General features: G+C 42.1%; 1 protein-coding gene across 10 annotated transcripts in view; it reads left to right on the top strand.

The window, feature by feature from the left end:
* Window positions 1-13397, top strand: part of LOC137358726 (sodium channel protein type 8 subunit alpha-like) — a 238476-nt gene that overhangs the window by 103206 nt on the left and 121873 nt on the right. For 9 of the 10 annotated variants that reach the window (XM_068024971.1, XM_068024984.1, XM_068024972.1 and 6 more), the window contains 2 exons: window positions 5267-5330; window positions 12534-12675. The exons of the other annotated variant lie outside the window; for it this stretch is intronic. In XM_068024971.1, coding sequence (XP_067881072.1) covers window positions 5267-5330; window positions 12534-12675 — 206 coding nt within the window. The remainder of the gene's footprint in view (window positions 1-5266; window positions 5331-12533; window positions 12676-13397) is intronic. 10 annotated transcript variants of the gene reach the window in all.

Raw genomic sequence — 13397 nt, 5'->3', positions numbered from 1 at the left:
AAGTGTTGCTAATTGTACATTGATTTCACCCATTCATTTATGGTAAACAATTTATGGTGTTTACATATCACAAGCTTTCAATCTCTATGTTCTCTATGTCATTGTATCCAGTGCTGGTTAACTCAAGACTGGTCTAATGACATGATCATTAATTATTGCCCTTGATCTGATGATCCTGCTGACTATATGTTACAACAGTACAAGTCATTACTCAGAGAGAGCTGAGCAATGCATAAAGTTTATGGCTGAAAATTCTACAGCCAAGGAAATTACTCCAGCTAATATCAAGCAAACACTGCTTCCTCGCATTCTCATGTTCAAGAAAAGGAGACTCCTGTCATACCTGAAGGACTTACATATGAACATATGAACTAGGAGCAGGAGTAGGCCATTCAGCCCCTCGAGCCTGCTCCACCATTCCATAAGATCATGGCTGATCTCTTTGTGGACTCAACTCCACTTTCCTGTCTACCCCCGATACCCTTTGACTCTCTTGTTTTGTCAAGAATCTGTCTACCTCTGCCTTATATGAATATACGAACTGGGAGCAGGAGTAGGCCATTCAGCCCTTTTTTAAAAACATTTATCATAAAGACTAGTTTAGAAAAAAAATGCTGTCAGCTTATCTTAAAGGAAGTAAAGGATGAAATAATCAGAAATTGCTGCCACAGATGTCAGAAAGGAAGATCATGTTTGACAAACCTGATAAAAGTTCTTTGAGAAGGTGATGGATATGGGGGAAATATAGGGGAGGCGGTGCCGTAGTGGTAATGTTGCTAGACTAGTAACCCAGAGCCCCAGGCTAATGCTCTGGGAACATGGGTTTGAATCCCACTACAGCAGATGGTGGAATTTGAATTCAGTTAATATTTCTGGCATGAAAAGGCTGATCTAGTAGTTACCATGAAACTATTGTCAATTTTTGTAAAAACCCATCTAGTTCACTTATGTCCTAGAGTGAATGTCCTTTAGTTTAATGTCCTTTAGGGAAGGATATCCTTACCTGGTCTGGCCTACATGTGACTCCAGACCCACAGCACTGTGGTTAACTCTTAACTGCCCTCTGAAATGGCCGAGGAAGCCACTTGGTTCTATCAAACCACTACAAAGTCTAAGAAAAGGAATAAAACCAGCTGGACCACCCGGCATCAACCTAGGCACCAGAAATGACAACGGCAAGCCCAGCCCTGTCGACTCTGCAAAGTCCTCCTTGCTAACATCTGGGAGCTTGTGCTAAATTTGGGAGAGCTGTCCCACAGATTAGTCAAGCAATAGCCTGACATAGTCTTGCTCACAGAATCATACCTTGCAGACAATGTCCTAGACACCACCATCACCATCGCTGGGTATGTCCTGTCCCCCTGCAGGACAGACCCACCAGAGGTGGTGGCACAGCGGTATACAGGCAGGAGGGAGTTGCCTTGGGAGTGCTCAACATTGACTCCAGAACCCATGAAGTCTCATGACATCAGGCGAATCATAGGCAAGCAAACTGCCTGCTGATTACCACCTATCGCACCACTGCACCCCCCCCCCCTCAGCTGATGAATCAGTGCTTATCCATGTTGAACACCAATTGGAAGAAGCACTGAGGGTAACAAGAGCGCAGAATATACTCTGAGTGGGGGAACTTCAATGTCCATGACCAAGAGTGGCTCGGTAGCACCACTACTGACCGAGCTGGCCGAGTCCTAAAGGACATAGCTGCTAGACTGGGTCTGCAGCAGGTGGTGAGGGAACCAACAAGAGGGAAAAACCTACTTGACCTCATCCTCACCAATCTACTAGTCGCAGATGCATCTGTCCATGACAGTATTGTGAGGAGTGACCACCGCACAGTCCTTGTGGAGTCGCAGTTCCATCTTCACACAGTGGGTACCCACCATTGTGTTGTGTGGCACTACCACTATGCTAAGTGAGATAGATTTTGAACAGATATAGTGACTGAAAACTGGGCAGGTGACCAACCCTGGTTCAATGAAGAGTGCATGAGGGCATGCCAGGAGCAGCACCAGGCATACCTCAAAATGAGGTGTCAACCTGGTGAAGCTACAACACAGGACTACTTGCATGCCAAACTGCGTAAGCAGCATGCGATAGACAGAGCTAAGCGATCCTATAACCAACGGATCAGATCTAAGCTCTGCAGTCCTGCCACATCCAGCCGTGAATGGTGGTGGACTATTAAACAACTAACTGGAGGAGGTGGCTCCACAAATATCCCCATCCTCAATGATGGGGGAGCCCAGCACATCAGTGCGAAAGATAAGGCTGAAGCATTTGCAAACAATCTTCAGCCAGAAGTGCCGAGTTGATGATCCATCTCGGCCTCCTCCTGAAGTCCACAACATCAGAGATGCCAGACTTCAGCCAATTCGATTCACTCCACGTGATATCAAGAAACGAGTGAAGGCATTGGATACTGAAAAAGCTATGGGCCCTGACAATATTCCGGCAATAGTACTGAAGACCTGTGCTCCAGAACTTGCCGCGCCCCTAGCCAAGCTGTTCCAGTACAGCTACAACACTGGCACCTACCCTGCAATGTGGAAAATTGCCCAGGTATGTCCTGTTCACAAAAAGCAGGACAAGTCCAACCCGGCCAATTACCGCCCCATCAGCCTACTCTCAATCACCAGTTAAGTGATGGAAGGTGTCATCAACAGTGCCATCAAGCGGCACCTGACTAGCAATAACCTGCTCAGTGACGCTCAGTTTGGGTTCCACCAGGGCCACTCAGCTCCTGACTCCTGAAATACTGAAGCAGTTCGTGCAGAAATGCAACAAGACCTGGACAATATCCAGGCTTGGGCTGATAAGTGGCAAGTAACATTTGCGCCACACAAGTGCCAGGCAATGACCACCTCCAACAAGAGTGAATCTAACCATCTCCCCTTGACATTCAACGGCATTACCATCGCTGAATCCCCCACTATCAACATCCTAGGGGCTACCATTGACCAGAAACTGAACTGGAGTAGCCATATAAATACCGTGGCTACAAGAGCAGGTCAGAGGCTAGGAATCCTGAGGCGAGTAACTCACCTCCTGACTCCCCAAAGCCTCTCCTCCATCTACAAGGCACAAGTCAGGAGTGTGATGGAATACTCTCCACTTGCCTGGATGGGTGCAGCTCCAACAACACTCAAGAAGCTCGACACCATCCAGGACAAAGCAGCCCGCTTGATTGGCACACCATCTACAAACATTCACTCCCTCCACCACCGACGCACAGTGGCAGCAGTGTGTACCATCTACAAGATGCACTGCAGCAATGCACCAAGGCTCCTTAGACAGCACCTTCCAAACCCGCGACTTCTACCAACTAGAAGGACAAGGGCAGCAAATGCGTGGGAACACCACCACCTGCAAGTTCCCCACCCAAGTCATACACCATCCTGACTTGGAACTATATTCCTTCTCTGTCACTGGGTCAAAATCCTGGAACTCCCTTTCTAACAGCATTGTGGGTGTACCTACCCCAAATGGACTGCAGCGGTTCAAAAAGGCATCTCACCACCACCTTCTCATGGGCAATTAGGGATGGGCAATAAATGCTGGCATAGCCAGTGACGCCCACATCCCATGAATGAATAAAAAAAATATCCTGCCAGACTAAGGACACTAGTTTCAGTTTGTACTCTATACAGCAAGTAGCTCTATGCATTACACAGTAAAACCCAGCACAACTGGCAGTGGACTGAAAAGTAAAAGGAGAGTGATGTGCAGAGGTCTCTTTCCTTAAACATGGGCATTGAAAATATACCATGCAAATGCACCTAACAGTGCAACTTGTATAGTTTTATATATTATAAGCAAATCTTGAGCTATGATGGTCGGATTCATTTTATGGCAAAGGCAGCCTACCTCAAATGCTTCCTAAATACTGACGGTCAGCAATTTCAGCATAATTTAAGGCTACACATCTGTTGAAGGTCATCCTGAATGGTGGAGAGAGAAGCAAATCGCTGTTTGATGAAAGCCCTTTTGATGCTTAATTTTTTTTCATTGACACTTGCTGCCCCACTGTCAGTTGTATATTTATGTCCCCACCTCCTCCACTTTGGCAAAGGACAAAGACGGAAGCAACAATATAAAATACACGGCTATATTACAACACAGTACTGAAACCCATTTGTGCCATGATGGATAATGCAGAACAGCATAGCTAGAAGTTCAGCCCTTTCAGCTGTGTGTTATACTGCTGACTCATTTAGGATAATTTTAGTCCCCAAAAATGCATTGGTTTGATTCACTGGGAAGTTAAAATACAAAAAATTTCAAATCGAAACCCAACCTTCCAGTTTTAACGGAGGTGGGCAGGTGACCATCCACTCTCATAAGTCAGGTCCCTATTTAAATATTTTAATGAGGCTGTGTGCCTCAGATTTTAACTGTGTTTCAGCTTTAACACTGGCCAGTTGGGTTTCCTGAGACATGGATTCTTTTGGAATGAGAAAAGGCAATGTGATCCATGAAGCCATGAAGTTCACTTCTTCCACAGCCCATGTAAAATCGACCTTGTTATACATTCGATCTAACATATTTCATCACTTGAGGAAAGCCCTGCAAACCTTTTCTCCCCCATAACCCATCTGCCCTCCCCACCCACCCAGAGTTACTCAAGACAGCTCCAAATTACTGATCTGATTTTACATCTTTCATTGTATGTTCATGGCCAGCTCCCCTCTTGCTGTGGCTTTGTTGTGGTTCCAGGAACTGTTGTGTTCTGTACAAGATTTTGTTATCTTTTTCTTCACTCATCTTCAGAATCCTGTCTGGTTTCAAAACAAATATAAACACTTCCCATGAATCCCCGTTAGGGCAAGTCTCTTTACAATCTGAACCAAAACTTTCTGTAGCAACAGTTAACAAGAGACCAGCGCTAATAAGTGTTTCTGTCACATAGCTTTGGGAAGCTGACTTCAGAATAGTTTTGGTTGAGGCCTTGGAAACAAACTTTTTGGCCATTTAGTTTATGTGATGGTGGCATACCAAATAGGATGGTTTAAAGAAGGAAGAGAAAATAGCATAAAAAATGGGGGGGATAAAAAGAATTCACTCAAAAAAATTGTGCAAGAAGGCAGCTTTAACCTTGCAGCTGATTATGTTTGTTTGTGTAACTTCTACAATTTTCTTACACATAGAAAATAGGATTGTGAAGCTGAACTCTAATTAAATATTATGTGTGGGGGGAAATGAAATATTAATTATTATAAATTCTTGTGAATCAATTCATCTAATTAAATATTATGTTTCCTTATAGCAAATTTCTACTGGGTGCCAGGAATGACTGATCCATTACTTTGTGGTAATAGCACGGATGCTGGGTAAGTTTTATGTTCTGTGTGCCCTTTAATTGTTGAACTCCACCCTGTTGTAAGTTATGTTATTCATCACCGATTCTTAAAATTGAATTCAGCTGTCTGATGTAGGACTGAATCGTACAGTGCAGAAGGTCCAAGGTTTGATTTCTTGTCTGTGCTGAGTTAACTAATCTCAACTGGGCAGCTACTGGGGCTCTGCATTTGGCCCCAGTGATCTTAAACTGGGGAGAGAATAAATTAGCCAAGGTCCCTTTCCCCAATTGTTATTCAGTGGCCTCTGTTGGCAAGTGTGAGGAAGTGAAATGATGGCAAAATCCAACTCTGTTCTCATGCTCTCCCAGTCTCATACTTGAAGAATGGCCACTTGGATCAAGTAATGTTTGGCTGTTTGTGTGCGTGGAACTGCATCTTTGCACGTGTCAGCACCTTCAGGAGGGGAGGAACAAGAAAAATCTGATTCAGGAAAGATTAGGGGAAAAAATTAAACTATTTCAACATTTCCTCCTCTCTCTGAAATATGACTAGAATGACACATATTGGCTAATTGTTTATTAAAAAATTAAACAAAATTGCATCTCATTTCATATAATTTGAATTGTTTTGCTAAAACCAACATTTCTGTGGGTTTGGTCTCATTGAAACCAGAACCACGCAGTCCTGAAACTTCCAGCCTAGGTTCCTGCTTGCTTTTGAAATAGGTTCACCTTGGTCTCTGCCAGGTAACAACATTGTATACTGGCACCCACTCAGGGAATATCAGCATGTTCATCAGACAGGGGTGACCAAAGTTAATAATTGCACTGAAAAGGTGTAAAAGACCAGCTTAATATTGTCCTTAATTAACTTTTTAAAACTTCCTCCTCTTGCGCATGCTTTGGATTCCTCTCCTTCATGAGCTAAAAATACAGGTATTTCACAATAATTGGGGTGGATGAATATGGCAGCATGGCTCAGTTGATAGCTTACTCACCTCTGGATCAAGTCTCATTCTTGGGCTTTCAGATCATTTTATTTTTAATTCATTCTTGGCTGACAGTGGGTGAGATGTTAAACTAAGGTTCTGACTGCTTGTTTGAGTGGTTCAGGTGAGCATTGAAGATCCCACAACACTATTTAAAGAAGAGCAGAGGGTTGCCCTGGCCAACATGCCTCTCTCAACCAACACCATCACACAAAAATGATCTATTTTATTGCTGTTTGTGGAACATGTTTGCATTTAGAAAATCATTAATTATGTGAAATACTTTGTGATATTTGAATAATAAGGTACTACATAAATGCAAGTATCATTATTATTGTTCTTTATCTATGGCAGGATAAGATAGCTATGGTGATAACTATTTTCCAACAGCAACAACTGTATACTGCCTTCCAAGAACAAAATCTATTGTTTTGTTATCTGAGTCATATAATAGCTCAGCATTGCGGTTGCTAAGAAAAAGGGAGAGGGGGTGACCTTCGCCTTGATAGTACTGGGAAATGGTAGTATGTCAAGTTACCACCTAATTTTCCCCTGGAATATGTTGTTACCACCGCCCCATGGTCGCTGACTTTCTATGCCCATCTCCAAGCAGCCATGAAGTAAAAGACAATGTTTGGGATAGTGGCTGTACTTTTGCTAGCACAACCTATGATAAATCTAATCAGGTGAAAGTTTGTTTCTTCATTAGGCCCTATTGAAAAAAAAAATAGGTTTGTTGTCCAGTCCTTGTATGTTGTCTACCAAAAGAAATTGGGAATCTTGTATTAACCCACCGATTAATCGGTGCATCTGATGCCATAAGACTGAAAGAAATAGGAGCAGGAGTAGGCCATATGGCCACTCGAACCTGCTCCACCATTCAGTGAGATCATGGCTGATCGCATCTTGACCTCATCTTCACTTTCCTGCTTGTTCCCATAACTTTAGACTCCCCTATATTTCAAGGCTTTGGCTGATAGGTGACAAGTAACATTTCTGCCACACAAGTGCCAAGCAATGACCATCTCCAACAAGAGAGAATCTAACCATCACCCCTTGACATTCAATGGCATTACCATAGCTGAATTCCCCCACCATCAACATCCTGGGGGTTACCATTGACCAGAAACTGAACTGAACCAGCCATATAAATACTGTGGCTACAAGAGCAGGTCAGAGACTGGGAATTCTGTGGCGAGTAACTCACCTCCTGACTCTCCAAAGTCTGTCCACAATCTACAAGGCACAAGTCAGGAGTGTGATGGAATACTCTCCACTTGCCTGGACGAGTGCAGCTCCAACAACACTCAAGAAGCCCGACACCATCCAGAACAAAGCGGCCTGCTGGATAGGCACCCCATCCATCACCTTCAACATTCATTCCCTCCCCAACTTGGAAATATATCACCATTCCTTCAATGTCGCTGAGTCAAAAACTTGGAACTTCCCCCCCTAACAGCAGTGTGTGTGTACCTACATCACACAGACTGCAGCAGTTCATTAAGGGAGCTTAAGGGCAATTAGGGATGGGCAGCGCGCTCAGATCCCAAGAGCGAATAATAAAAAAAACCTGTCTATCTCAACCTTGAATTTAATCAATGACTCCACCTCCACAACTGTCTGGGGAGGGCATTCCAAAGATTCCTAACCCTCAGAAGAGTCTTTCTTTCTTTCTTCTTTCTTACTTTATGTCAATAGGTTGCCTCCTCTCCAAGTTCACGCATTTTCATTTTTGCTAACAGTCTCTTGTGTGGAACCTTCCTAAATGTCTTCTGGAAATCCATATAAATAACCTCCATAGACACTCCCTTATCTACCATGTTTATTATCTCCTAAAATAAAACAACTAGATTAATTAAGCTTGACTTATCCTTTAAAAACCCATGCTTAATTCTGTCTGATTAGTTCATATCAAGTGCTCAGCCACTCCACCCCAATGACAGATTCTAGCAACTGCCCCATAACAGACATAAGAGGTCTATACCTCTCTCACCTTTCTTAAATAATAGTGAGATTAGCCATATTCAAATCCAAAGGGACAATCCCTGAATCCTCCCTCCCTTCAGCCCACTATAGGTGGCAGACCATTTACCTGCTACCATTTTTTTCTCCTATCCTGTGAAGTGCCTTGGTATCCTTTCTACATGAAAAAAGAAAGACTTTATATAGCACCTTTCACAACCACCAGACATCTCAAAGCACTTTACAGCCAATTTGAAGTGTAGTCAGTGTTGTAATGTAAGAAACATGGCAGCCAATTTGCACATAACAAGCTCCCACAAACAACAATGTGATCATGACCAGATAATCTGTCTTTGTGATGTTGGTTGAGAGATAATTATTGGCCAGGAATAGCTCTCCTGCTCATCTTTGAAATAGTGCCATTGGATTTTTTTTAAACTATCCACACAAGCTGATGGGGCCTTGGTTTAATATCTAATCTGAAAGACAGCACAACAATCCATCAATACTGTGCCAGAACATCAACGTTGATTTTTGTGCTTAAGCCCTGCAGTGGGACTTGAACCCAGAATCTTGATATTTTTGAGGGAGGAGTGCTACCAACTGAGCCATGGCTGACACTATAACTGAGCAAGTTTCTTGGACAGAAATTCATAAAGGGACAAAATGTATATTATAATACAGATTGGTACAAGAGCCGATGCGGGGATCTTGGCGTCAGCTTCTCCCGACATCCAGGCCCCGCCACCAGCACAAAATTCCACCCTTTGTCTGAATTTCTAATTTTTTTTTCAAAACAAACTTTTAAGTGAATACTTTTCACCCCCCTTTTCATACCTGTAAGAAGAACCTTTATGTGGCTACCCTCTCCATATTAAAACTGTCTGACTTTTTAACTGCTTTAACCCCATTCAGTTTAGTATGCTAGCTGCCTCTGGTGGTTGGATCGGGGTTACGGAATGTGACTGGATTTGGGTTTTGTTTAGGTCCGTTGTGGGAAATGCCACTGCAAGTTGACAGTGGAGGTCAAATTGTGATCAGGATGAGCAAAGTCTTTGTTGGAACTTCAGTGCACTGCATTGCTGAACAGACAATGCATTTCGAGATTTCTATCATCTGAAAGGCATTTTATCAGCTGAACAGATACAAAAAGAAACACAAAGGCACATCTGGTAATGCCAGCAGATTTGAAAAATATGCATAACATGAGGAAAATGGCACAATTCACCCCATTTTGAACATCTTCAATCAAAAATGTAGGAAATGCTGGCTAATATCTGTTTCCACTACAGGAGAAACATTAAGGGCCAGAGTTTCTAACACACCTTGAGGATATTCTGCATCTTATCCAGCCAAACCTCTACCAGCAACATAATACAACAAGGGCTAACAACTGGGCAACAAGATTACAGTTACCTGCCTATATATGGCAAATTAATTCACTGATTAATTTTCCTTTGCTCATGTACACTGCCACCTTAAAATGTACTTTCACGCTATCCTTACCTTGTGTTGTGATTTCCGCAGCCAGTAATTTTAAGGAAAGCTATTTCTGTACAAGGGTGTCGGATTGTGAAATGTCCCATGGTGTTCTTCTGTAAAGAAACTTGCAAACGGTCTTGCAGCATCCGAGACCATCTTACACATGCTGAATACCATCAGTGGTTAGAATAGTATCTTTAGGTGTTTTAATTGTCATTCAGTTGCTGCTTTCCCAAAGAGTTCTGGTGCCATGCAGCAGCCAGGCATCGTTGTTTTACTGCTGGAAGTGTACCCAGTTTTAAATTGGCTTTCAGTTCTCCGGATTGTAGAAGCCCATGACTTTATGTTGATATGCCTAAGCTGCATAATCTGTCATTGGAAGAATCAGAGAGTTATTTACAGCACAGAAGAAGGCCATTTGGCCCATTGAGTCCAAACCGGCTCTCCACAGAGTTATGCAGTCAGTCTAGATCCCTGTAGCCCTGCAAGTCTATTTCCTCAGGTGGCCATTCAAATTCCTCTTGAAGTTATTGATCGTCTCTGCGTCCACCATGCTTGTGGGCAGCGAGTTCCAGGTCATTACCACCCACTGAGTAAATAAAGTGCTTCCTCATATTCCCACTGCAACTTTTGCCCAAAACTTTCAATCTGTGTCCCCTAGTCCGAGTATGATTTGTTAATGGGAACAGTTTTTCCTTGTCTAACTTATTTAAGCCTGTCAGAATCTTGTTCACTTCTCTTAAATCTCCCCTCAAACTCCTTTGTTCTAAGGAGAACAAACCCAGCTTTTCCAACCTAACCTTGCAGCTAAAATCCCTCATCCCTGGAACCATTCTGGTAAATCTCTTCTGCACCCTCTCAAGGACCCTCACCTCCTTCCTGAAGTGTGGTGACCAGAACTGGATGCAGTACTCCAGTTGGGCCTAACCAGAGATTTATAAAGGTTCAGCATAACTTCCCTGCTTTTGTACTCAATACCTCTATTTATGAAACTCAAGATCACATCTGCTTTACTAACTACTCTCTCAATATGTCCTGCCACCTTCAAAGATCAATGCACATGCACCCCCAGGTCCCTCTGTTCCTGCACACGCTTTGGAAGTGTGCCATTAAGTACATATTGCCTCTCCCTGTCCCTTCACTGTGATGTATTGCTGAATGGCAATATTGTGCAAACAATCTGCTGACCTCATTGCATTGAAGAGCACCCTGACAAAGCTGTTGAGGCATTAGAAACACATGTTCAGCATGTTGGCTACATCCATAACCATTCATGTAGATCTGCGATTAGAAATATTTTCAGCATTCAGTCGAAGAATCATTAGTCATGTCTTCCATAGCCACTGTCTTCCACCTGCTTACTCTGCAAACTTTCACAGTCTCTGTTACTCACTTCATTGATTGTGAAAAGCTTTGGTGGTAACCATTAGGTTCCAGCTATTATCCTAGATTGGAAAAAGTTATCTTCCTGCTGGCAATAAGTCTGCCTAACCACACATTCATCTGAGGAAATTTAGACGTAAATGCAACATCTATCAGAAATAAAACTTTTTGAGCGCTCCCAGTTATGAGAGCTATTTACCTGCTTATAGGGTTAGATTCTGTGTAGTATATCGAGCATTAACTGTTGTGAAACTGAAGTGTTTTTAATAACTGACTTTTGAAAGCAGTCCTGATGATATTCCTTATTTCAAGTTAGAATTGCCACTAGTAATTTCCTGTCACAAAAGTAATTAAAGAAACCGACTAATGGGGAGTGCAAAGCTGTTTTCAGAAGTCCGCTGTAAATACTTTTACTACCAATGTATTTGGAGCAGTTTTGAAGCGGTTTCATATGAAGATAAACACTTTAGAATATCATCAATGAAAAAATTGCTGAAAGTTTGTGTTTGTGCTGTTTAATTTTCTGACTGACTCTTATCCTTATGTAATACAGTCGTAATAACATGCTAATGATCTTTCACCCTTTCTTTTATTTATAATTCATTTTTAATAGTAAATTCTTTTGCGAGCCATGTTTCATAGATTTGGTTCTTATGGTTCAGCTATCTCACTACCAAGGGAGTGAGCAGTTATCCTGTACATAGAATGCCATCCTGTAACTTGCCACCAGGGTGTACAAGGGAGTCCCCAGGCATAAATCTCCTCTCTGACTTTTCCCTCCTGCCTTCCGAGAGACGCAATATCCTCTACTGAGCTTGGCTTAGGTTGGGAAGGAAAGAGATTAGGGGTCAAACCTACATTTGTCCCTCACTGTAGGGGAAAACTTCCTTTGTACATGTCTAACAATGTCAAAACTCCATTTATAAAGAACACATTTACAATTTTGTTGCACAGAAAAATCTTTAATGTTCTAATGTCAGCACAAATCACCTTTCACGATTCCCAATGAGATAAGATGGTTCCCTACAGATGGAGGAGTAAATCATACGAACATATGAATTAGGAGCAGGAGTAGGCCACTCGGCCCCTCAAGCCTGCTCCGCCATTCAACACCACCTGATGTTTGACTTGAGAGCTGCATTGGCAGAGATCCTGAAATTAGTTCTTTCCCTCTAACTTAGATGGAAAATGGTGTACAATACAAGAAGGGGACTAATTAATGGGAAAAAAATTGCACCCCATGTTACTTGAAGTCAGAGTACCAACTATTTCATGACAGCTGTATTTGGAAATTTTGAGATAAAGATCTTCTCGAAGCAAAAATGTATTAATGAAATTGTATGAATATAAAATGCAGACTTGTACAATGTGCTGTCATAGAAACTAAATACCATACTTGACCTGTTATTTTATTTCAGAAAATGTCCTGAAGGGTACATGTGCATGAAAGCAGGAAGAAATCCTAACTATGGTTACACCAGCTTCGATACATTTGGCTGGGCTTTTCTGGCCTTGTTTCGACTCATGACGCAGGATTTTTGGGAAAATTTGTACCAACTGGTCAGTGAGAAGGCATTTTATTGTATGTTTGTGTTCAGATGTCTAGTTAGCCTATATATAGACTGCATTTTTTTAAAGCAAAATATCAGTTTGAGTTTGGTGCACAGTCTGTATACAAGCTAATTATTTTTTTCTTGAGGACAAGATTCAAGTTTGGGACGTGGCCTAAATACACAATGATATGACCATTCAAACACATAAATGTATTGCATGTTCTCAAGGTTAGACAATTTCAGTTTTGGTATTGCATTTCTTTCACTGAAAACAGTTTGTGTTATCTCGATGCAACATGCTTTGACACTTTTTTTGGAACAGGACAGTGTGTTGGGTATGGGAGGGTATTTTCAGAATAAATTATTTACTCTGATAAATGTGTTACAAAAATGAAATCTGAAGATTGGTAGTTTTTTTTTTGTCAATCTGTCTTCTTCTCTGTGCCCACCCTTCTGTCTCTCATTGTCCATTGTTTTTGCTCCATGCAGTTTCTTTGCTCTTTTGTTCTGTATGATGATGTTATCACTGCATCAAATGTACAAAGATAGGCGGCATTGTAGACAGTCTAGATGATAGCATAAAATTGCAAAGAGATATTGACAGACTAGGTGAGTGGGCAAAACTGTGGCAGATGGATTTCAATGCGGGCAAGTGTGAGGTTATCCATTTTGGACCAAAAAAGGATAGAGCAGGGTACTTTCTAAATGGGAAGAAGTTAAGTACAGTGG

Source organism: Heterodontus francisci, chromosome X, assembly GCF_036365525.1.
Source record: "Heterodontus francisci isolate sHetFra1 chromosome X, sHetFra1.hap1, whole genome shotgun sequence".
Classification (NCBI taxonomy): Eukaryota; Metazoa; Chordata; class Chondrichthyes; order Heterodontiformes; family Heterodontidae; genus Heterodontus; species Heterodontus francisci.
This window is presented reverse-complemented; position numbering and strand designations above follow the sequence as displayed.